The following is a 25,947-nucleotide window of genomic DNA, read 5'->3' as shown; positions in this document are numbered from 1 at the left end:
TGAGGAAATGGGTTTGGTGAACTTGGTAGAATCTAATAAGAATAAACTGGGGGGGGGGGGGGTGCATTATGGAAAGTGAACTGAAAACAAAAGCAAAACAAGCAGTGTATACAAATTCATGCTGCCGCTGCCTGACTCTGAGGCCTGTTTGTATGTGGTCTCCAGGACTTCATATCAAGTTTGATTACAGATGAACATTTCTGCTGTGGCTCAACACCGCCCTCATGTGTTGCTTTCAAACATAGCAGGAACAAACACGTGTCGTGCTTCAACAGCTGTATTAAAGGGCTATCAAGTGAATCATTTCCAGTCTATACATCACAGCTTTCAAGAGTTCAGCAGTAAGAAACACTGATTTCAGCAGCATTAAAAGGTAAGGTAGGCAGAACACTGACACTTTAAGTTCACAGCTAATTTATATCTAATTTGTTGTAGAAGTTGAAGCAGTGCTTTTGCATTTCAATTATTTATTTTTTTTATTGAACCCCTTTGTGGATGTATGCCAAGATAAAATCTGAATTTGTGTATATTTTGACTGACTTGTAAACATGCTTGTCAGATAAGCTTAGCACAGAAAGAGGGAGAACAGGAAGTAAAAAGGCTCTTGGAACTCCTTTTAAGATGTTCATTATTAAAAACCAGTATATTTTCCTGCTCCAGTAATACTTTCCACACTCTCCTACCCAAACTATCCATCCTCTCCACTCTTACCTCTCCCTTTCTTGCGTACAATTCTCTTTCTCATCGACTCCCTCCTACCTTCTGTTCTCCCGTTTTCTCCATCTTCTCCACCCTTCTATTCTGTACCTTTCTTTCATACTCACCTTTTTTTGTTACCTTTCTTTCACCCCCATCTCCCTCTTTGACTTCCTTCACTTTTTCACCTCAGACTGTTTCTTCGCTCTTGCGAACAAAGGGCGAGGATGTACCCCTCTCTACCTACCACCAAGCAGGTGTTTTCAGGTTGTAGGTTTCAACCTGAAAGCAGAAATATCACATTTCTAATGTGATCAAATGTTAAACACTGACCTAATTGTGATCCAAGATGCCTTTATTGGTCTGCTCCATATGAAAAGGTCATGTTGTGAGGAAGTCTTTACCTGCAGGAATCAGGAAATTACACAGAGTGAATAAGAGGCTTGAAAATGAAAAATGAATTTTATAAAGAAACATCAGTCGAGAGGTTTGAGGTAACGGGCACCATTGTTTAAATAAAGAATTATTGAATTTACTTTACTTTGCATAATTTTTTTTTTTTTTTTGTTCAAAGTCAATGTAATCATTTGCTTTTATTTTATTCTGAAATGTAACAATAGACTAATCCTTTCTCGGGCGAATATAAAAGAATGAAAACAAAGCGCAGCATGTGTCTGCAGGGCCCATATTTATCGTACGTCTCAATTAGTGATTGACACATTGTTTTCAAAACAGCCTTTGCAGTGCTAATGTAGGTATGCAGGTCCAAAAAAGCTCAAATGTTTTTCTTTGTTCTTTAAGCAAACTGTTACACTGTGCAGAACCATCAGGGTGAAACTGTGTTCATTTAGTTTCCACACGTTAAGTAAAAACTTCGGTTTTCATTCTAATGACTTAACTTGGCAGCAGTAACGTGTTTGCATTTACCATTCACATTCCTGACTATTAATCCTATGCTTGGAAATTTCTCTGTCTAAATCTTTGTTCCGTGCATGAACTTTTTGATGAGCAGGATCTCAACACATGAAATTCTCACATAAAACTGGTATGTCAGGAGTGCTGATGTGCTTTTACAAACCTTGGTGGTAGAAATGTCAGCAAATCTATTCTGATTGAAATAAAGTTTCAGTTCCTGAAAAAACATGATTGCATTAGAATTTGGATCATGCTGATCTCTTATCTTTTCAAGCCCAGAGTTTATTTGCACTAATTCCTCTTCCTGGTGCAAGAAACTGATTTCCCCATAAGGAATTATGTTGAGACAAAGAGTATGGTTCTTTTAAGGTTTTTATAATATACTTTATATTTTTATGTAGTCATATGTTTAATAATTGTTTCAGCAGTTTGCTTGTTTGTCCTTTTAAAACCATTAATTTGAAAAATTCTATTATAGCCACACAAATTTTGAAATGGTCACTAATTTAGAAGATGGCCCATCATATTCACCTATTTTTTTTTCCTTATCCATGAAAGAACTTGATCACTGGCTCCATATTTCTATTTTTCAATAAGAAAGGAAGGTGAATTGACTTTAGTTATTTATTCATAATTTAGCTCCTTATGTTGTGTGTGTGGCTGTGTGATTTCCTTTATGGATCTTTATTCTAGAAAATATTTGGCTGATTGAAAAATAATGAACACTTTAAACATAAAACACCAGAATTTATTAATATAATGTACAACAATGTGCGCCTATATAAATAAAATAAAATAAAATGAATGAATGAACAACCCAATGGGCTTTGAATGGGCTTTCCTATATTTTATACAAATACATTTGATAAGTATCATCCATTATTTGATTTCAATTTGCCGCATTGGACATCTGGGGAAAAAAATCACATTAATAATTTATTTCCAAATTTCTGGCATCTCTGAATATTAATATTGAATATTAGTCCTAAAATAATATATATGCGAGTTTTCCAAACGTGTATTCACTGATATTATCGCCTGCGCCATGTTTTTACCAATGCATACATAATATGGCAAGCTAGGATACTGCAAATGATTATGGTGGTAATGCTGCCCCCTTGTGTCGGGTCTCCTTCTGCGTCGTCTGAGCGTAGCTCCAGGCTGAATCTGCATACCGCTCCACCGCTGCACCTGGACTTTTTACCGTTTCCGAAGAACTTACACCGCCCCCTTCCTGCTCCCTGACCGCTTTAGGGACTCCTTGGAGGTGCACGTTTAGTGAGAAAGTGAATCTGTAAACAAATGTCACCTCTTTTTAAGCGACTATTTGGACTCAGGGTGAATTTGTTGTAAATAAACTTACCTGTGAACCGGACCAGCTGCGCTACACACCTTCTTCAATATGGCTTCTTCCGCTACAGGTGATCACGAAGATCAGGTAAGTGAACTTTTAAGTTGCCCCGCTGCTTAAAACAACTTCACAACATAATGAAGGAGGATTTAGCACCTTGTTGGACCTGTTGGCGTCTGTTTGGACTGTATTTGCAAATGCAAGGAAAGTGTTTACTCACGAAGCACAACTTCTTCACTGTTGATTTAAAGTTTTATTTTCCTCAAAAAGAAAGTGGAAAAACAACAACAGCCATAAATCAAGCGAGGTGTTGCATCACGTATCTAAGAACTCCTTTGATATCCAAATAGTTGCTTAAACTCCTGGTTTAAGAGTTAATCCGTATCGGTAACACATGCAGGTCATTCCTTGTGTTGACAGTGCTGATACGATTCCATGAAATTATTACTAATGCTTAGTCATCACTTTTGTCCTGCTATCCTCTCACATTTCATGTTAGATATGCAAAGGAGCTGCAAATATTGCAAAAAAGGTGAACGGAAACCGTTACTACTTGAAACGATAGTGTGAATTAATCCCTATTTCGAAAATATGACGTGACTTGCAAAATATTTTCTTGTGAAGCTCAGTGAAGTACGGTTTGCACAGATACCGTGACCCTTTTCATGGCTTTATACACTTGGTGTTTCATCCCAAGAAACGATAAGGACTGAATTAAAACTATATTAAATGTATATGTTTTTTATTATTTTATTTTTATGTAGAGTATCGCCGATACTGCAGATTTTAGTGGTTCATGCAGACTTTTATGGTGTAAAAAATATTCTCATATTCTTTATCTATAATTACTAGAGATGCACTGATACATCGACCTATGGCATTGGCAGCAGCCAGTATTTATCTGTTATGTAATGTAAATTTTGCACAAGTTCAATATATACATTAAAATGTGTAATTAAGGTGTAAAAATAATTTGAATAACATTGGATATTTATTCAAAATAAGAGTTTTACACACATTATTTTGAGTTGCTTGATACAACTATGTTGTTAGGGTGGAATAATGTGTATTTTGGGATAGTGAAATGATTCTTGAAGGTTGCTGGTGGGTTCTGTAGAGCAGTGGCAAAACTTGAAAAGGTGCCACACAAACTGGAAATGGAGTCGCTAGACCCATCTGTCAACCACTTGCCAGTCCACTGGGAAATAAACTGTTTTTCTTGCTTTTTTGGGGGGGCAGTCAACAACCACCTCTGTTACTGGAGTCTTATCCACTTGACCCCACAATGTCACCATGATTGACACATGGGCAAAATGGCAGACAAGTTAAAGCCAAGTCAAGGGGTTAGTGGTCGCGTGACAGCGAAAAGGCCACATTGTTATTCTAAACCCCACTGCTGCTGCAGAATTTCACAGGTGGTGCATCACATATTACAGACAGATGACAAGCTGAAGAAAAGAGCAAACATAGGGTCTTTCTAAGGTGTAGGTAATTTGTGCTTTGCAACGTGTGCCGCAGACAGTGCTGAGAGTTTTGTAAACAGCAGACATCAAACTACTCTGCTAGACAACCTATGTTATGACATAATCTCTGAATTACTCCAAACATTGCTTTCTGTATTAGGTTCATTGTCAGTTCGTAGAGGACAACATAGCTGCTGATGAATTTGCATAAGTGCACACTTGAGGTGACAGTGTCTGCAAACACGTTCTGCCTCAGACTGTGTGAAAGTCCCAAAACCTGACCCAGTGGAGGAATGTGTTTTGCATCAGACAGAGTAATTAACAGGCTTCTACGTGTCCCTCTTATCAGTACTGACATAGTTACTAACCCGGCACAACTGATCTGCAAATATCATAAATATTTCTGTTAGTGCAAGCATCTGAGCTTTAGTTTGACTTGCGTGTGCTTGATTGAGACTCTTTTCTTCTCTCTTCATATACGTGTTAGGTGTCTTTCCCATCCCAGGGCTAAAGGTGTCACATTCGAAAGGTGACCACTGAGGAGCTACATATTACTACAGTATCAACACTATACTGATGTTTATGGTCTATTTTGGCAGATGGCATACACGAACTTAATGGACTGCATTGTTTTGTTGTTGAAGAAAATGTTGCTGGCTCCTTAGAAAGATGTTACTTTTATCAGACTTGAATATTTCATTATAAGGAAGTGAGATATGCAAATTTAAATACTGACACTGTTGTAAAGCATGCCCTCAAACTGGATTTTCCTAATATTTTAAACACTGTTAAAGAACAACAACATAAAAAGACTTCAGTAATCTAGTTACATTAGTTACACCTTGCTAGTAGTGGGTTTGACCTCGTTTTGCCTTCACAACTGCCCTAATTTATCTTAACTCATCTGCGCAGCCTCTCTCCTGATGCTTGCTCTATGATGAGTTTTGGTTCTGAATTTTTGTTTTCTGTCTTACCCTTCTAGTTGTCTTGTAACCTGAAGGCTATTGACGAGTCTTGTTTGAGCAGTCCTTGGTGGCATGCAGGCTAACAGTCAACACTGTGTGATGGCATAACAAAAGGATATAATCTAATAATAGTTAAACCATTATTTAAAATAAATAAATAAATAAATAAATAAATGTATCTAAACTGATGAAATCTGACCTGCTGACAGAAACAAAAATCAACCTTGGTTCAAACACCTTTTCATCCATCCATCCATCCATCCATCCATCCATCGTATTATGGAGTGATACATTCATGAATGCTTTTTAAAGGAATTCACTGAGATTTGACCTTAACTCCTAATATGTGCATGGCCTTTTATTTACATATGTATTATATTATTCAGTTCCACTCATGTCCTTTGTACATTTTCAAATATTTGCGAACATTCCTGTGAAATACTGGAAATAGTAAAGCCTTTTTTAGCTCTACCAGCTCTCTTCTTTCCATTGATTTCTTTGTGCATCTGTCTGTTTGCGGTGCCACCTATCTGTCCATTAATGTTGGACCACAGATTGTGATGGGAAATAGAAGGCTGTTCAGTTTTGTGAGTGGTGCTAGTAATAACTGCCTGTTGCCAAGGGGCAGGAGGTTTATTGTGGCAGAACAAACAATGTGAGACTACACCTATGTCCTGCTCAATAGCAAATGGACAACGTGGTGATTACCCTGCAGCTGCAGCCTGCAGAGCTGTGTGTGTACTGGGTGGTCTGATGAGATAAAAAGACTGGCAGTAGTGATATTACTGTCATCTGTCTCACAATCGGCTTTATAAGCTAATGCTAGATTTTTTAGTCCAATGACACCAATGAGACTTGATTAAATTAAAATGCTGTGTTTGAGTTGTTTCTGTTTGAAAAATAGTAGTTATAATTTTCTGCAGCTTGTGGAGGGGAAAAAAATCTGATTGAAGAAGCTAGAGGAGGTGGCTAGGAAGAGGTAGGTCTCGGCTTCTCTGCGTAGGCTGCTGCTCTCGTGATCCGGCCCCAAAGAAGCTCAAGAAAATGGATGGATGGATTTGAAATAATAAAAATTATTTGGTATTTTAATGTTATTATTGACAACAAATTGGATCAATGGTGAAGTGAAGTGACAGAAACTTGTGTAAAATGTTTCTTTGGCTACATACAGCAATTACTTCCTCAGACATAAACCTGTAAAATTAATATATTTTTTGTCAAAGCCACAGGGATGTGCAAAAGAGCCACATGCCACTGTGGAGGTTTGAGGGTCCTGGACTTTTCATTTAAACAGTAAGCCTTAAATCATCATCACTGTTCTTTTGTGAATCTGATTAAGTCCTAGTTTAAAAAAGGCATTTAGTTTGTTGACCGGATTTTCAGCAGTCCTCTGAAAGCCTAAGTTAGAAGAAGATAATGCTTAAAATTAGTGAAGTGGTAAGACATTAAAGCACATTAATGTTTTACCACTCCACTAATATTAAGGATTATTAGTCTCTATTAGAAGCTTATTAACATCAAATTATTTTTACATTAATAAAGAGACAATATTAATATTTTTACTAAGGAATCCAAGTGCTAGTAAATGTATATTTTAAGCTTAAAGCAACCATGTAACAATCATGTAAAACTTTATTTTAGATGTAGTAATGCAGGGGTGTCCAACTCCAGGCCTCGAGATCCGGTGTCCTGCAGGTTTTAGATGTGTCCTTGATCCATCACAGCTGATTTAAATGGCTAAATTACCTCCTCAGTGTTTCTTGAAGTTCTTCAAAGGCCTGGTAATGAACTAATCCAGGGGTAGGGAACGTTAGTCCTCGAGAGCCGGTGTCCTGCAGGTTTTAGATCTCACCCTGGGTCACCACACCTGAATCAAATGATTAGTTCATTACCAGGCCTCTGGAGAACTTCAAGACATGTTGAGGAGCTAATTTAGCCATTTAAATCAGCTGTGATGGATCAAGGATACATCTAAAACCTGCAGGACACCGGATCTCGAGGCCTGGAGTTCCCTACCCCTGAACTAATCATTTGATTCAGGTGTGTTGACCCAGGGTGATATCTAAAACCTGCAGGACACCAGCACTTGAGGCCTGGAGTTGGAAACCCCTGTATTAATGCATACGCAATGCAACATTCAAGTTGCATATCCATCTTCCTATCCATTAAGTGATGCATATCGAAGACTATAATATAAAGCCATACCAAAAATGATTTAATTACGATCCTTGTTACTTTTTACTTTGGCTCAGGCCAACACACCTTTGGGTGCCTCCAAAAATGTTAAACACCCCTAAACTAAGAAATCTCAGAGGATAGAAGAAATTCCTCTGAAATAATTTCCCTAAATGATCGACTAATCTGTTAACTGAATAAGGAGTTTTTGTGGAAGAATTTGTGTTTCCTCATCCCAAGACCACAGCTTTATGCCACGGACTGATGAGTCTTTCAATAACGTTCCCACGTTCGATGAAATGAAATGAATCAGCAGCAAAGCGGAAATTCTTCACTGAGCAAACTGCTAAACATTAACAGACTCAACCTTGGTATATGAAAGGATATATTAAGCAGTTTTGTATGGTTGTTAAACAAAACAGGAATTTTTAAAATGTTACTCTGAATTTTATAAAATTATTCCTGTCTTTTCTTTTAAATAAACCCCATACATGCACATAATCAGTCTTGTAATTAATGATTAATAGCACTAGTGAAAGGTCATGAGACCAGTAAAGGTTAACTTAGTCATTGTACACATTTTCGTTTTTGTTTAATTTATTCTGCATGAGTCCTTTCGTATGTCTGATTATGATGAGAAACTTAAGCTGACTCAGCTTGCTGCAGGGGAGGGAGTGAGCTTACCGAATCACTTTCTCTGGCTTTCAGAGCTGGGTATTGTAATGAAACAAGTAAACATGACCTCAGTTGTGGTGAGGTAATGTCAAGTCATTGAATAAGTGTGTGTTTATCCATTAGTAGTTTGTGTTACCACACTGCAGTTATGTTTAAATACTTGCTTCAAACACAAGCTTCAAACATATCGATGGATTTATGTCGATTTAGCGGCAAGTTTTATTTACACTTCAATGTGAATGACTAATGGCTAATCGGTGTGCGTACATATGAATTCTGAGCTTGCTTTTATGTGTGTGTGTGTGTGTGTGTGTGTGTGTGTGTGTGTGTGTGTGTGTGTGTGTGTGTGTGTGTGTGTGTGTGTGTGTGTGTGCAAATCTGTGACTAGCTGAGCCAGATACATAGCAGGCCACAGAGAAACAAACCAGAGCCTGTGAAACCTGAATGGTAGTCATTCAGAATCAAAGATGGAAGGAAAGATGCCAGTGTATAAATTCCTGGTGGGTTTGTCAAGCTGCATTTGTCCCTAACTTTGAAGGGACTGAGGGGTTGTACTGGTAAAATGAAAGTAAATGCACAATTTTGAAGTGGTTCTTGCCAAAAACACAAAACATGAGGAGAGGAAACAGAAATAAGTGAAATTCACTATTCTTACCTGCTAAAAATACCAATTAAGAACAAAAAGGTGAAAAAAATCATTGTTAAAAAATTAAATATTCATATAAGAAGAAAAATCTAACTTTTGCTCTTCCTTTATTATTACCAATCTTTTTTCCCCTCAGCACACTAAAACCAGATAAACTGCAGCAGTTCTCACTTACAGCAACCTGATAAAATAAAATAATGTTAAAAAATCCCCAAATTTGCTATAGGTTCTATTATACTCCAGTGCTGTTTATCCACCAGGAGACGGATTAAATTGTAAGCATCCCTGCATGTAAACAGATGCTTAAACAAATCTTCCTTCTGACCTGCTTTTGCACACTAAACAGGCACCATAGCGACGCTCACGAAGGGTACAATATTTGATTGTTCACTGACCTTTTCGGCTGCTGCTTAGCTTTGTGTTTTTTTTCTAAAGGTGTTCCAGAAAAGCACCCGTCTGATTGGTTTGTTAAAAAGAGAATTAATAGTAATGGCTGAGGCCTCTGGTGATGTAAAGTGTGCTGGAAATAAAAAAAGCTATGTAAATATAATAGTCTATTTTATGTACCAACACTGTAACATGTGCATGACTAAATGCAATAAATAGATGTGGGTATGATCCTGATCCACAAAGTCCTGCCCAACTTTGGCAGTGTGGGTGAAAAGTACAAGTTGGAACAGCTCATGTTGGTACCTCTCTATAGTCTCATTTCCAGCAATGAGATCAAAGATGTTGCTGTCATGGACATGCAAGGCTGTGTCGACAGCTCAAAACTGGTATGCTGTCAGCATCATGCTTGCCAGTAACCCGGCTTCTGTCAACTTCAGTCAGATGCGGCATGGCGGTACTGATGAGTGTTATGCATATACTGTTATTTTTGTATTCTGAGACTTCTGGCTTGGCAATGCAGTAAACTGAAGCAATTCTTCGGTCTTCAAGTGAGTTAATTTGTGTGCGGGAAGCAAATGATCAAGCCCACTATTCACTGAAAGCGTCCAACCAGAGCTGAAAATTACTCACAGGAGACATTTGGGTATTGTAGTAGATGAAAATGATCTATTGAAAAATTGATTTAAGTTTCTCTAAAGTTCATGTCTGAAAAAAAACGTTCTCACCATACTTCCTATTAGGAAGGCAATGATGACCGCAAACTAAATTATATTTACTTGTTTTTTTGTTTTGTGTCACATGAATCGTAAACTGAAAGTTCCTAGGTGTTGTGATATAGAGATAAAAAGCTAGTAGTTTTTTTTATTAGTAACAATTTCTGTTTTCACCTGACAAATAAATAAATAAATAATAACAAAAACAACCAAAAAACTTGTAATTTGAAATTGGTTGTTTTTAAAAATTTCCCAGTGGGAAATTTCCTTCTTTCTACCAAGTTTATGAGTTTTGAAATGCATCACATTAATTTGTTTTCCTTTACACAAATCCTTCTCTAAGGAAAGAAAGTACATTGATGTCCTCACTGTTATTTTTCTAATTCAGAATCCTGTGAGAGATTATTGCATTAAAAAAGATCTGTCTCTAGATTACCCGTGTAAGTGCATGGGTAATTTGATATCATGAAAACTCTCCCTGCCAGAGTATTGTTTGGAAATTACAGGTGACTCATGAATCACATTCATTCAAGACTTCCAAGAATACTTTTTTGTTCTATGAATATCATCTATGACAATTTTTACAGCAGCATTTTCATACTGTTTTACAAAAACTGTCACATGGTTCTGGTATACAGTAAATTAATGTTATAACACTGTACATTAAATCCCTGGCCTTCCTGGAGCCTAAAATTAAAAATCTATTACAATCGATTGCAGAACAGAAAGTTTCATTTTCTACAGCATGGATATGGACATTACTCACTTATTTCACAAAAGGATAAGAGTGTGATGGTAAAGTGCAGATGTAAAGCTGAGTGAATGCCGACCCCGACCCGGCAGCCAGGCCCTGAACTTGGGATTTGTGTAGCCTCTAGGTTTGTATTGTTAAATCATAATTATGAGACAGTGCGTTTCAGGTCATTTTATGCACGAAAACATGAAAGTAATATAACAAGTAGTGTAACAAATTAATTTCTCCTGGATGTAATTAAGTAACACACTGCATTACTTTTAAGAAAAGTGTTCAGTGTAATATGTGTATTCGATTTGTTTTTGGTTTTTTTGAGTGATCACACCAACAACGATCACAGCTAGAGGGGAAATACCTCCAATGTGCAGAAATATTTGACAACACAGCATGCAATGAATTTGCACAAATGTAATGCCTTTAATATGCTGCAATGGTGGTTACTCTCAAAGTAGAGCCAATGACAACCCAATGAAATCTGATAAGAAAACTGATAAAGAATCAAATCAACAAGTGATATCAAAAGTGGAATTAAAATCACTAAATTCTTATCAATTCCCATCCATAGTCTTAATCTGTAGCATTCAGCATTACAAACAAAGCTTGTATTCTGCTGGTGCCTATAAAATGCGGACACGAGGTTATAAAAGTGCAATACACATTAACCTGGTTTATTCCGTTTGGTTCACTCCAAAGCACAAAGAACTTTAAATGTTAAACATTGACAAAATTAAGAGAAAAAGTGTTCTCATTTTAAACAGATGTGTTTACATGCTGCAGCATGGTGTGCATGCTTAAAATGCGGAGCTTCAAAAGTTCTCCGCTCTGTTTTGATTTTATGGTGCTAAAGATTAAAAAACAACCCACAATAAAACAGACAAACAACTATTATTGGTTTGTAACTAACAGCATCAGAATCGGTTTGCAGTGGCAGAGAAAAGATCGGTTACTGTCTGAACATCTGCACATGGAAAGGAAGGGTGAATGAATGAATGCATACCAGTGTAGTAGCAGTAAATACTAACAGACAGATTTCTCAAACACTCACTCACTCAGAGACACTACATGCAGGGTCATTGCACTGACTGACACCAGAGTCTTATACAGCAGAGACTGAGTGCTTCTGTTATATGTATCTGAATTGGCGAACATGTGACAGCTGCCCCTCTGTCGCATGTGTCTGAACAGAACGTGGGTGCTTGGTCACTGAATGTCAGTGATTTCCATCCGTTGTGATGTGAGGTATGATGTAATCGTTTGTACAAATATAGGTGGACGGAAGTATTTGGGATAGCATTCATGTTAAAAATCATTTGATTGAACTGATTTGGCATTGTAATTTTGCCTATTTAAAATGATTAGAATTTCTTTTACATTTACATTTATTTATCTATACATCCATCCATTTTCTGGCTCTTATCTATCTTATTGTAGGTCTTGGGGCACAGCAGTGTAAGCACAGATCATACTGCTAATAATTTACAGGGGGGCACACACAACAGCCTCATTTCCACTAGTACCTAGTCAGCACGACTTAAAAGATTCAAATTCATACACTATCAGAGGCTTCAAAATTCTCCATACCATCCAGAAGAGTTTCAGCTTGATGAAAGAATAATTATGAAATAATATTTGTCATTGGATGTATATTAAAAACTGAAGTATGGGCCAGGGGAAAGCAGCTGAGTGGTCAGGATCCAGCTCTGCTCTTGTTCCTGTGCCGCTCGCCGGTCTTGGCGATGAGACCATTTTAGGCGTGGAACCATGTCCTTTTCTCTGCCATCGGTATTGTGTGAGAGCGCCGAGTCTCGAGACAAAGACAAATTGTAAATCAGGGGAGGATGGAAAGTCTATCTCTTTGTGGCTTGTGTTTGTGTGTCTGCTTTTTCTCAATAGTTGTGTCTGTGTGTGTGTGAGAGAAAGGATTTCTTCTCTTCTGTAAATGAGGCTCTTTTACTTTACAATTGTTCATTGACCTTTTTTTATGTGATGCTTAACTTTGTTTTTTCATGCATCTTCCAGAAAAGCACACGTCTGATTGGTTGATAAAACAGAAAGAATAACACCTTGAATAAACAATTCCTGTATTCTCTGTAGCCTTTAGTGTTGTAATATGTGGCAGCTTGTAAGGGTGTTAAAAACTGGCAGAAGAAACTGTAAATATTTGAACAGGAGGGAGAAGTTCAGCCACTGCTGACTCTGTCACCTATATAAAAAGTTTCCATCACTCTAGGGAAATTATAGATATTGCACAACTCAGTCCCCTTATTTTTGATGTAGTCATTTTATGTTGGCATCGTCTGCATGCTGTGAGGTTTTAGTAATATTACACTTCTCCTTATTGGTGCCTGCCCAGGTTGCTTTTAGGATGATTGGTTGCTACCAGACTCAGACAATATTCCACTGCTCTGCCACAGCCGGGGTGACTTGTCAACTTGAGATGTTGCATTTTGTGCTGATATAATTAAACTTTTCTGTAGACTGATGTGAATCCCCCCCCCAGAAATCTGACTACCTAACATAGCAATGTATACAACAAGTACTTTGGTCCACAGAAAAGCTGCATCAACATGCAAATCATAAACCGGGCACACTGAGGGAAAGCGATTTCTTCTAGAAAGAATATGTAAGACTCTGGCTTGTTTTGGCCTGCTTATTGTGCTAATGGTGCCCTGCAAGCTGTAACATGTCCCTTCAGTCACGTCAATTATTAGGTATTGTTAATCCCTGGCTTTCTTCCACTCTGTGTCTTTTTACCCGTCTTCCTCCAATCACCCCAACCGGTCATGGAAGATGACCGGTTCATGACCCCTCCATGAGCCTGGTTCTGCTGGAGGTTTCTTCCTGTTTAAAGGGAGTTTTTCCTTCCCACTGTCGTCTAACTGCTTGCTGTTAGGTCATATGATTGTTAGGTTTTTCTGTTTTCTTTGTATTATTGTACGGTCTTTACCTTACAATATAAAGTGCCTTAAGGCAACTGTGGTTGCAATTTGACGCTATATATATAATGAAATTGAATTGAACTGAATTTGGAAAGTTGTTTGTTTTTGTTTTTTTTGGGGGGGGGGGGGGTCAGAAAAGCCCTAGTCAGGAGATTAGCACTTTTTTCTAGATTTGCTAAAATTAGAGAAGATTCTATAACCTGGTGGAGAATGAAGGAAAATAGTTATTTTATAATGAGCTGAATATTAGTTTAATGACAAATTATTTTGTTTATGCTGTCAATTTTAGTAAAAAATGCATTTGGGGTAGATTGAGCTCCTCTTTACTATCTCCAGTACAAACCACCAGGATTGATGACTCAGAGCTCAAATCTTTTGTGCTTCCTATCCCGGACGAGCCCCCACTTTGTTATGTCCCCACATGAAAGCTAGGCGAAGAGGGTGGGGGGACAGTAACAGTTGGATCCGGGTTGAAATGAAAAGAACGCCAGGCAGAGGTATTTAACACAAAATAAATCTTTATTATGATCAATTAACTCAATATTCATATAAACAGTAACAACAAAAAGAGACAGCAACGCTGCTTTAATGATAAATCAGACAGGCCAACCCAAAGGGATGGTGACCACTTCAACAAAGAAAACAACTATAAGGCTTCAACAGAAAAAGACAGCAACGCTGCTCTTAGCAATAACCAGGCAGGCCAAACAAAATAATGGAGGCCGCCGTCACTTAAGCAAAACCACTGCTCGGTTAAGAGCTACTCACAAAGAGACACACACACACACACACACACACACACACACACGTTGGTGGTCAACGAGGGCAGATGAGCAGCAGGTGTGTTCTAAAGGAGAAGGCGGGGCAGAGAGAGACAAGGGGAGGGGCAAGAAAGAAGGAGGAGGAGAGGGTGAAGACAACACCACGCCCACACAGCCTCACAGGATGTAACAGTATGATAAAAGTGAATTGACAGCAACATATATGATGATGGTCATACCAAAATGTATTTTCAAAGCCCAGAGTGGTTCACCTAACAAAAGTCTCAGAGTTTTATGGGTTTGTCATTGAGAACTCCTTACACATTGGTGTTGTTGCCATGGGGATTCATCTTTTGCTGTGGCATTGCCTTGGCAACCACATGTGAACCCGGACTAATTTCCTCCTGGCTGGTCATCACCAAGATTCCCTTCAAAGATATAATTAATATGCAGTATGTGTCACTGATAGTTTGTATGGGAGACAGCTGAAATAAAGTCAGCTTATTTATTCCGTTCTTAATTTGAACATTAAAGGGGTCTGTATGGTCCAAACTGTAGTGTTAAGCTACTGTTTTCTTTATAGATACACAAAAGTGAGGAGAAGAAGTTAAATGTAAAGACTATAGTTGCAAAAGTAGATAGGAGAGGAGGTAAGGGGGATGGAACTATGGAGATGAAAGACAAGAAAGGCAGATATAGGAACAGCTCTTAAGCTTACAGGAAAGACAGGTACTTGATATTAGAGAGGTAAAAGAATGGAGGAGGATTTTTTTCATTGGTACTGTTTACATGAAACATTGATCGTTATCAGGTTGCTGTGGTTGGGCTGACATTCCTAACTGTCAAGCAAACGAAACTGGTGAAAGCACAAAGGCAAGTTGCGCCTGTGTGAGGTTGTTCCTTACATTTAATATCTCTGCTTGGAAAATTTCTGTCTATGGAGGCCACAGTAACCTGAGCAAAACCTCTATGTGCTGTACATTGTTGCGCTTTGTAAGCTAAGACATTAACTACAAATTGAGTTTTGTTCTTTTAAAATTACTTGAGCTCTCTTTTTTAAAATGGATTTCACAATTTACAATTTACAGTTGCAACAAGTTTCCACCTGTGCTTTTGGCATTAACAATTTTTTTTTGAGGGAGGCTGAGGGTGAAACAGCATATGAATCAGGTACTAGTGTGTACAGTAAGTACATGTGGCGGGAAAAGTGTGTGCATAAATTTTATCACAATTCCAAAATATTTTTAGAAATACTGTATTATGATTTTTAATGTATTAAGCCACAAGAGGACATTCTTCGCTGAGCTCAGTGAGCAGTGAAAAATTGCAATTGGAAGTGATACATTTTAATTAGTAAACTGTTTGTTATAAGGTGAAAATGACTCGGAGAGTTGACAGACAAAGCTAGCACTAGCCAGACTCCAACTTGTTTAGCAAGTCTGACTCATAATTCATTGTGATAGATAAATTTAGTAGTAAATACACTTAAAAACAAACCCTAGTTGCAGGAGACACTAAACAGTTGGCTCCTTTGCATGAATTTGTTTACAGCTGAACACTAAACAAACCAAAATGTCATGTTACTCAAAGTGTTCATGCCTCTAAAATGGATAATTGAAAGACAAATTGATAAAACAAAGATGTAGTGAACAGGGAAACCAGAACTATTTTTGTGTTCCCATCTGCAAATATCTTAAACATTCTAGTGTATGAGTATTGTGGGCAACTTAGGAGTTGTGTTGACTTCATTTTTAAAAGGGATTGCTTCTTAAACGTTAGAAGGAGACATGGAACTGAAACAGCCTGAATTTAACATGATGGTAGAAGTATAGTTTCCAGTTTTAAAAAAACAAAACTTTTTAAAACTATGTTTTGAGGCAGCCTACACTTTCGGAGACTTCGACATGCAGTTTAAATGTACAGATAACCACTGAATTCTATGTTAATATAAACAATGCTTTGGGTCAAGAGGCTTTCTCCTGGAAAGACTTTGGTTGCTCAATAATTCACTTTAGCTAAACTTGTTGAGATTGTATTTTCCTGTTGCCATATAAATAAAATTCAAATGAAAATCAAATTAAAGCCATTGTTCACAGAAAATGGAGCGCTTGTCTGTAGCTTAGTGTCATGTCTGATAGTAGATTGTCTTGCAACAATAAAATTTATCTATACAGAAAATCCAAAGAAGGAAAAGTGCTTAGAGCTAATAAAGTAACTGCCATCAAACTTTACAGCATCACTTTTGCATGTGGTTTAGGATAGATGTTAGCTTTAGTTTCCATGCTGATGAACATGCAGTGGGGCAATCTTATATTTGTATATTTGTATTTGCATTTCACTGTTATCTGCTGTCACCTCCACCTGCCTGAATCTAGTATATATAGTAGCAAGATCATTTCAGTGCTATCAAGGACTTTTGCTGTTTTTGTGATGAAAGTAGCATCTCAAGTTTCCGAGGAATGTGTTGACATTTACTTTGTTTATTGTTGCCTACTTTTGAAACAGAAAAAGGGGATTTTCTCATTAAGTTATTATGACAGTTGAAAATCAAACCCACAGATGCTGCCAATGCCACAGGCACAGTTTATACCTATCTGAAGGACTTTTATCCTCTATCAAGATTTATGATTTACTTGTTGTGATAAAGGAGTGTTATGTGTTAACACCCACTCAGACAAGCAGACACAAGCCCACCAACCCATATGCTTTTGAATCATTTGGTACTGTCAGGTATTTTAGGCACAGCATGAAACATTTTAGATTATGAGAAAACTTTTTATCACCATGCAGGGCACAGGGCTGCAAACATGAGAATCCCGTAAACGCAAGTTACAGCATGATCAATAAAAATGTTATTGTAAGCTTGTTAGTATGACAGTAACAGGAATTATTCCCCTTCCGCTTAAACATTTCCTTTGCTTATTGTTACCTAATTTTCTTGTTTCCATATTAATGCATGGAAAAGGTTGTGTGTGCCAAACTTGGCACCTAAAATCTTTGACCTCACTGGATAATTGTCTTAACTGAACATTGTACAAGAAAATGAGGAGAATGAGTTCAGAGAAATGACAGGCAGTAAAATTTTGGGTGGCCGGGAGTTGAACTGAGCTGCTGAGGGTGTTTTTGCTCATGAGGTATGCGTCCTGAACACTTGGCTGCCAGATTCCTGCAAACAGCATGAATTTCCAACTAAATGGAAACTTGCAACTTCTGCTTCATATACACTTTGAATGGTCTTTGCAATGAAGCGGGGACATCTTGCAACTCGTTGTTTTCTTGTTTAATTATTATTTGTAAATAAAAATCCAATGAGGGAGAGGGAGTAAATGCAATTTCAGGAACTTGTAACAAACTATTTTTTATTGTTCTGATAAGTTTTCTGAGATTTTTAAACCAATATAACTCAAATAAGCAATTGTGTTGCTTGAATCCTGTTTTTTTATTTTTATTTCAATGATTAGATATAATATCTCATAAGTAAATGCTGGGTAGCAGAATGAATCAAATGCAGAGACTACACAATACAGAGAAAAACACAGTAAAACACAATATAACTCTTTATTAAGCGCTACTACCACGTTGGATCTACTTTTGCCTTCAGAACTTCATAAATCTTTGTTGTATAGACTCAACAAGGTGCTGAAAACGTTCCTCAAAGGTTTTCTTTGTAACATGATAGCATCACACAGTTGAGGCAGATTTATCAGCAGCACAATCATGATATCCATCTCCTGTTTCGCCACATACCAAAGTTGACCTATTAGATTGAGATCTGGTGATGGAGGTCATTTGAGTACACTGAACTCACTCTTAAGTTCAGGAAACCAGTTTGAGATGATTTGAGCTTTCCGACATGGTGTGATATCCTGCTGGATGCAGCCGTTCAAAGTACTCAACTCAGTCATAGTAGTCATCACATCGTTACATCAGCAACAGCCTGAACCATTAAGTAAGGCAGGATGGAGCCATGCTTTTTCATTGTGATTCAACTATCCAAATGTCACAAAACGTGGTCTCGCTTTCTTGTTCTTATCTGAGAGGAGTGGTGCATCTGCAGCTGTAGCCAACCTGCTTCAACCTTTGATGCATCGTGTCTTCACCTTGCACCTCACCTTCATTTTAACGAGTGATTACTTGAGTTGCTGTTGCTTTCCAGTCAGCTCAAAGCAGACTGGCCTTTCTCCTCTCACCTCTGACATCAACATGGCATTTTTTGCTTAGAGATCAGCAGCTCACTGGAGATTTTTCAATTTTTTTGAACCAAAGTTCACACCTGCTTTCATTAAAAACAAACCACTTGAGAACATCATAGTTTTCCCTGCTGCAGAACTCCACATGATGGCTGTCACTGCATTGAGGAATGTAACATACAAACATCAAAGAGTAGACAAATATAGAAAGGTGGTGTCTCTCTTCTCTGATCCTTCCCATGTCTCTCTTCTCTTGCTCAGAATGAAAACTCTTCTGTTTCAGCCTCTCAAGCTCGCGTTTTCTGTCCCATGTCTGAGATTTTCATATTCTTTAAAATACATACCTACGAGTGCTTCTCATCTCAAGTCTGACTGTTTTGGCGCCAGTAGCAATCTACTGGCGCTTGCCAGCCTCTATCTCCTCTAACCATGAGTTCTCTTTGCCTGTTATTAATCAGGGTTATGGAGCACTTATTGTGCAGTTATAAAACCACTCCCTTTTCCAGTAGACCTTTTAGTGGCTAACTGAAAGAGAATATTAGCTGTAAGCGTATCATGTTACCTCTGGGTGCATGGATGTAAGCCTTTGAAGACACATTATTTGGCGTGTGTGTGTGTGTGTGTGTGTGTGTGTGTGTGTGTTTGAGCTGCCATGTTTAATTCAGGATGAGAGTTGAGGAGACACATCAGAGACTGGACTAAGCAAAATGAAAGGAATAGAAGTGGACGTAAGCAAAAGGTGGTGTTTGGTGACATGACGAGCTAAAATAAAAGTCATACAAAGTTGGATTGCATTTTTTTTTAGCTGTCATCATTTTAAGTCAAAACACAATGACAAATGTCAGTTGTTGTGTTTGATATCGCAATTCCTATTGATGTAGAATTAAAATTTATGCCAGTGGAAAAACTTAAAAGAGAAAGCTTTTTGATTCAGTACAACAGGCATAAGGGCAACATTTGTTTTATATATGCAAGGGCTTTATTGCCTTATTTTTATGCTCACATCTATTGTGGAGGATGAAGTCATCGTTCAAGATGAATTTCCAGGAACTTGAAGCTTCCACTGGTGCCAGAGTTCAATAAACAGACTCTGCAACATCTTCACCACAGACTATAAGTAAAAGATGGAGGTAACCTTTGGGTCTGAAGGAAGGGAGCAAGTCCAAGGTTAACTGCCTTAAACATGCCATCATAATTTTATAAATGTATTATATGTGCTGTATTAAGGCTTCCCTGGCAGAAGAGAGTTCTGCATAGTCTGATAATTTTGGGATGGAGACTTCAGGTTGAAAAAGTAGCGAGGGAAAGAAGTGAGCTCACAGACATCTTTATCCTCGTTTCTGCTTGAGGCCAAAGTTGCCACTAGCATCTGAGTAACTGATCAAACTGCTGGTAGGTTGTATAATGTATCTTTTGTATGGAATAAATATGTTTGGAATAGAAGAAGAAGAAGAAGAAGAAGGCGGCATGGTGGTTAGCACTGTTGCCACACAGCAAGAAGGTCCTGAGTTCAATTCCACCATCAGGTCTTTCTGTGTGGAGTTTGCGTGTTCTCCCCGTGTTTGCGTGGGTTCCCTCCAGGTACTCCGGTTTCCTCCCACCGTCCAAAGACACGCAGTTTGTGGGGATAGGTTAATTGATTAATCCAAATTGCCCATAGGTGTGAATCTGAGCGCAAATGGTTGTCTGTCTCTGTGTGTTAGCCCTGTGACAGACTGGCGACCTGTCCAGGGTGTACCCCGCCTCTCGCCCTATGACAGCTGGGATAGGCTCCAGCGCCCCCCGTGACCCTGAAAAGGATACACGGAAGCGAATGGATGGATATAAGAAGTTATCTCTGATCCTCCTGTACTGATATTTTTATGCCCTTTTCAAGCTCACAAGTAATTTAAGCACTCTGATGTAAGCATTAATCTTTGGAAAATGTAAAGCTTTACTGACATGGTCTAGATTTCCTTTTATAGATCACTGTGGAAAAGTAGGACGCATGCCAATCACTATAAAGTAAACATTGCCTATTTTTAGGTTATCTCTTATGTAATTTGATTAGAGGATCTATGCTATTGTTATGAGGCTTTCTTAATGAAGAACTACAGATACAGGAGATACATTGTTGTTGTAATGACAAACTGTGGCCACCAGATGTCAGACAGGATTCTTGAGGTAAACCAGGAAGTGTTGCAGTAAAACTTCAAAGCTTGTTGGTTTCCACATAGATAGCAACAAAGTAATAATTAACCTTGACTCGCCCAGAGCCAAAGTGAAATATGGCTGATTATTAAACCTTATATTATACCTTATTTCAGTGCATTGTATTCAAGAACTACATACACCGAGGGTGTATGTACCTTGTACCTTATTTCAGTGCATTGTATTCAAGAACTACATACACCGAGGGCAAAAGACAGATGGGGTCAGAAACTGCGTGTGTGTGTAAGTTTGCAGAGTGTGTGTCTCCATAAGGAAAAAAACATTAATGAATAGCCCTGAATACAAATACTTGAATGCCTCTGCTTCTCAATGGACAATACAGTTATAATTGTACTGGGCAAACTGACTCACATTGGTATAATCCACTCACAACACACACACACACACACACACACACACATAAAGGGCAATAATCCACAGTGATCCACCACCAGGGGTTTCCTGTCTTTGTTAATTATTGATAAGGAGGAGGCAGTGAGGGGTGTAATGGGGGTGGTTGTTGAAGAATTTTTGTCCTTATTTTCCAGTAGCAATCCATCACTTCTTTATTTTGTCCTCTTTCTCTTTTGAACCTGTTACATAGGCATCTAATTGTAAAGATTAATAAGTTGGTATGAAATGTCCTCATAAACCTGTGCCTTTGTGTTGTTTAGATTCCTGTACCAATAAAAATGGGGATGACTGAAGTGGATTGGTAGACAGCTTTTGTAAAAAAAAATAAAAATCTCTCTCGCTATATATATTTAGACTACTGGTGATAGCATCATGATTGAACCAATTTGCATTGCTCATTAAATTCTAAAAGAATAATCTATTTATATCTGTATCTAGTACTATATTTATATATATGTTGTAAGTAGGTGTGGCTCAAGAGGTAGAAGCTCCAAATCAAGGAGGTTGGTGCTTCAATTCTTGGTTATAACATTATACATACCAAAACATCCTTAGACAAAATACTAAATCCTAAGTTGCTTTCCAATGAATTCAAACACTAAATAAAATACAACATATAAAAGACTGTTCTGAAAAGTGAAGTCAAGCCTGAATTCAAGAATTAGAATAACTTTATTGACAGAAATCAGTTCATAATAAAAATGCTCATAGTAATCAATACATACTCATACATATACATACGTAAAATCTAAAAAAATATAGAAATACGTCACAGGATCATATTAATCAGTAAACTAAGTACATTTGGCACAAATAACCCCCTATCCACTTTTTTACTAAATAGAAGCGTGCCCTAACGTCGTCTTAGTTCAAAGTTGTTTTCATCATATCTTTAGCAAGCTGAGAGGGACAAAGAGCAGCAGAGTAAAGCAAGAAAGCATCAATTATGTTGATTAGCACTGTCAGCTGAAACCAAGTTTTTAATTTTTGTTCCTTGGCCACCTCACAAAGCTAACATTAATTAGCCTCAGCCAACTAATTTTGTAGATGACGGCTGCGACAGCTGGAGAAAACCAATGACTCAAAAAGTCTATCAGCAGTAACAAACAGGAGTAAGAGTCGTTTTATACGTCTCTAAACCAGAATCTGCTTCCTATTTTTTTCCATCTTTTTTTTTAAGAAGAAATTATCTCTTGCCCTTTAAACTGTAACAAGCACATCCACACACAAAACTCAAGCAACCGCTGATGAGCTGGTATTGATGCCTATTAATACTCAAGCCTCCGTACTGTAGCTTGTTGCTGCTCTGCTATCACTTGTGGAGCGTGTGGGAGGCGACGGCATCCGAAGACAGGTACAAGTGAAGTATGTGAGCGAGAAAGAGAGACAAAAACACACACAGGGACGGAGAAAAAGCCAGAATGTGCGTCTCTCCCCCCCACCATCACTCCTGCTGAGCTGCCTTTTTGGCTTCTCTTCTCGTGGACAGAGTGTGTGTGTGTAACTCTGTGTGCGTGTGTGTTTTTGTGGAAGTGGGTGTGAGCAGCTGAGCGAGTTGGCCGCTGCGCGTGCTGAGAGTGGCCACCACTCCACTCTTCACCGCTCATCCATGCTGGATTAAAAAAACCCTTTTTTGGAGTCACACAAACAGCTGTTGGGGACACGTACAGCTGCTGCCATGAGTGAGGAGGCTAAAGACAAATCTGCGGGGAAGTCGGCTCATCGCAAGAAGAAAGGGAAGAAGGTAAAAGAAACACTGAGCTCTACTTGGCTTTGTAAACAACATGGTGTGGCTGCTTCAGGTGAAGCTAAATTAATTGTTAGTAATTCAGATTGGAAATGAGCGCTGCTTGTATTTTTATAACAAAAGTTGTAGCATATTTTTCCAAAAAGGATTTTTTTTATTTCCATTATTTTGTCTTTGTGTGTGGATTTGATGCTGGAGAGCAGCTCTTTTGTTGTGGTTGCTATCAGCCTTTGTTAGGTGATTTGTTGATAGAGCTCAATCTTGGATTGGCGAGCTCTCTTAACATTTTTAATTACCTTTATCGGTCATATGAATATGGTAATTAATTCAGTATGAATGCAATATTATTTGCTGCGATGTTCACTGTGTACAGTTCACTTACTGAAGTGACTCATACAGAGCGAAAGGATTCGTGATGTGGCAGTAATCCTGTGATACTTGAATATTTGTTTGTCTCACACAGTAATCAGCCACATATACAGGAATCCTGTCTCTTCAACAAAATATTTTAAGTCTGATATTTTTTATTCCCTCTTAATCTGAATACAGTAAACCACAAAGTGTGATTGTAGGCATTAAGCACCTGTTAACCCGTAAAGATGCTCAGTGAGAGCTTAGAATAAGAAGTGGAAGAGATCAACAATGAAATGGAGGGGAGGGCACTCCAGGGAAAGCTGAGACAAAAGGATGACAAAGCAAGGAAAGGCTATGGAGGACAAAGAGGGAGAATAGGTGTAATAAACTGAGAGGTGAAGAAGAAAAGTAGGACAGGGCTGGAAGCGAAAAGTGAACTGAGAGGTCAAGATGGGGGGGTGGGGATGGGGGTGTCTTTGAGTAGCATCTATATTGAAGCCATCCAGGGTCACATCATGCATCAATTCATCAAGACCGAGCAAATGTGGTAATGATTTGTTTGGATGGTAACACAGAAAATGCTTTCTCACTGCTTATTGTGTGATCAAAATGGATTTCCCTTTGCTTAGCAGAACCATTAAGATTTATAGTTCTACATTAGCTGGGTGTCTGGCTGAGTGGGTGGAGTTCTGTGTGTGCGTGTGTGTGTAGTGTGTGTGTGCAGCTCTTGTTTGTAACAAAAAATACACACCCTTTTAAAGAAGAATCTCTGGAACTATGGTAACAGAGACATTTTTGATTAAATTTAATCTAATCAAATCACATTTGCTTACACTTACTAGCCACTTTGTTAGGTACACCTGTTCAACCGCTTATTAATGGAAATATCTAATCAGCCAATCACATGGCAGCAGCTCAGTGCAGACATGGACAAGGAAAGCTGCAAACCACTTATCACAATGGGGAATAGAAATGATTTAAAAGACTTGGAACTCGCATGGTTATTGGTACCAGATGGGCTGGTCTGAGTATTTTAGAAACTGCTGATCTACTGGGATTTTCCTGCACAATCTCTAGGGTTTACAGAAAATCATCGGAAAAAGATAAAATATCCAGTGAGATCTGGTGACCCCCCCCTACAGTCACCAGATCTCAATCCAGTAGAGCCCCTTTGAGACATGATGGAATGGGATATTCACTTCATGCATGTGCAGTCAACAAATCTACAGCGATTGTGCTGTTTCGTGTAACTATGGACCAAAATATCTGAGGGTTGTTTCCAGCACCTTGTTGGATCTATACCATGAAAAATTAAGGCGTCCGAATTAAGGGAGTCCAACCCAGTTCTAGTTTTTATTAAGGAGGATAGCTTAGACAACAGAAACTCTTCCCTGTCTTTAGCCAGGGGCAGCCATTAACCTGCCATTAAGTATAGAGTGACTCTATCACTGTCTGGCACGAATTAATGTGTGAATAACTGAATGAGAGCAGATTGAAACACAAGGTTAAGAAAGGTTAGTCCTGTCAAAGTGTCTATGAGAGCTCAGTGAAGTTCAGCTGATGTCATTGCAGTGTGCAAAAAATGTTTTACTTCAGTGCAGCACTACTTTATATTATTATTTCCATAAATCTTTTTAAGAAATGTTAAAAAGATCTTGCCTACCATCTTGGTTTGAATGCATGATATTGCTCTGACTCTCAGCAACGATTTTCATGCTTCAGTTCATCTTATTGTTGCTAATTAGCAACTTTGTAGCGAGATTTGGTGACTCTTCATACCTCTTTAGCAACTTTTATTCAAGTAGGCACCTAGTGAAAAAAGAGTGGGAGCTCTATCTGTGGAGTGAAGAATGCTTCCCTCTGTACTGTTTGTGTGCTGTGTTTGCTTCTAATTCTTCTGGATAATTGTACCCCAACCATTATGTGTAACTGCTACATCTTTAACCCGAAGCTTTGGACATCTGCTGTTGATTACCATCAAATATCCAAAGCTTGCTAGCCATTTTAAAAACCATAAATTACTTTGTTCTTCTTGCTGAAGGTAAAGTCCAAACAGTGGATGTGTTTTACTGTCTATACAATTTGTGGGTTTTTTGTGGCCTTACTGCCGCAGACTAAAAACTGCAAGCTAAGCATCATTATTCTGTAAGATTCAGCTTTATGTTTAGTCAGCTTTTCCTAATAGCCTCTCTGCACAGATACACCATAGTCTTCTTTATGAATTCAATGTAACAGGTGTTTCTTGTCGTCCCAGAAAGCAACATACCATACATTTACTACGCCTTCTAATATTGATGTCCTTTGGAAGCAACATTATATCAGTACATGTTGGGCTGTCATACTGGTGCTAAGATTAATGGTTCCTATTGTGTTTCAGGAATGCAAGTAGGCAGTCAAGAGAGGACAGAGGGAAATGGGGCTGGAGAGAAATGACCAGAAAAGTAGTGGGTAAAAAGAGAAAGGAGGAAAAGGCGGCCAAGTTAAACAAAAAAGCCAAAGGTCGAAAGAAAGAGAGGGAATGTGATTAATAAAGTGTAGAGAGTGAAAAGAGAGGAGCGATTGGACTGATAACCTCACGATTCGGTTGTGAGACGGCGTCTCAGCTGATG

At 38.3% G+C, this 25,947-nt stretch overlaps 1 protein-coding gene and 1 long non-coding RNA gene across 3 annotated transcripts in view; one reads left to right on the top strand and one right to left on the bottom strand.

Moving 5' to 3' along the window:
• Nucleotides 1-2,796: 2,796 nt before the first annotated feature.
• On the bottom strand, nucleotides 2,797-3,414 carry LOC120441426. Its single transcript, XR_005614073.1, has 3 exons — nucleotides 3,183-3,414; nucleotides 2,975-3,087; nucleotides 2,797-2,903 (listed from the first exon to the last, which is right to left on the bottom strand). It is a non-coding gene; the product is annotated as an uncharacterized LOC120441426 (long non-coding RNA).
• The window catches only part of LOC116324051 (ankyrin-3-like), a 177,820-nt gene continuing 154,793 nt past the window's right edge, over nucleotides 2,921-25,947 (top strand). Inside the window, exon 1 of one of the 2 annotated variants that reach the window (XM_039616400.1) lies at nucleotides 2,921-3,049. In XM_039616400.1, the coding sequence (XP_039472334.1) occupies nucleotides 3,014-3,049 (36 nt within the window). In that variant the 5' untranslated portion in view covers nucleotides 2,921-3,013. Of the gene's footprint in view, nucleotides 3,050-22,815; nucleotides 22,982-25,947 lie in introns of those variants that run through there. The other variant, XM_039616397.1, reaches the window with a different exon arrangement.

This window comes from Oreochromis aureus, linkage group 8 (genome assembly GCF_013358895.1).
Source record: "Oreochromis aureus strain Israel breed Guangdong linkage group 8, ZZ_aureus, whole genome shotgun sequence".
In the NCBI taxonomy this organism is placed as follows: domain Eukaryota; kingdom Metazoa; phylum Chordata; class Actinopteri; order Cichliformes; family Cichlidae; genus Oreochromis; species Oreochromis aureus.
This window is presented reverse-complemented; position numbering and strand designations above follow the sequence as displayed.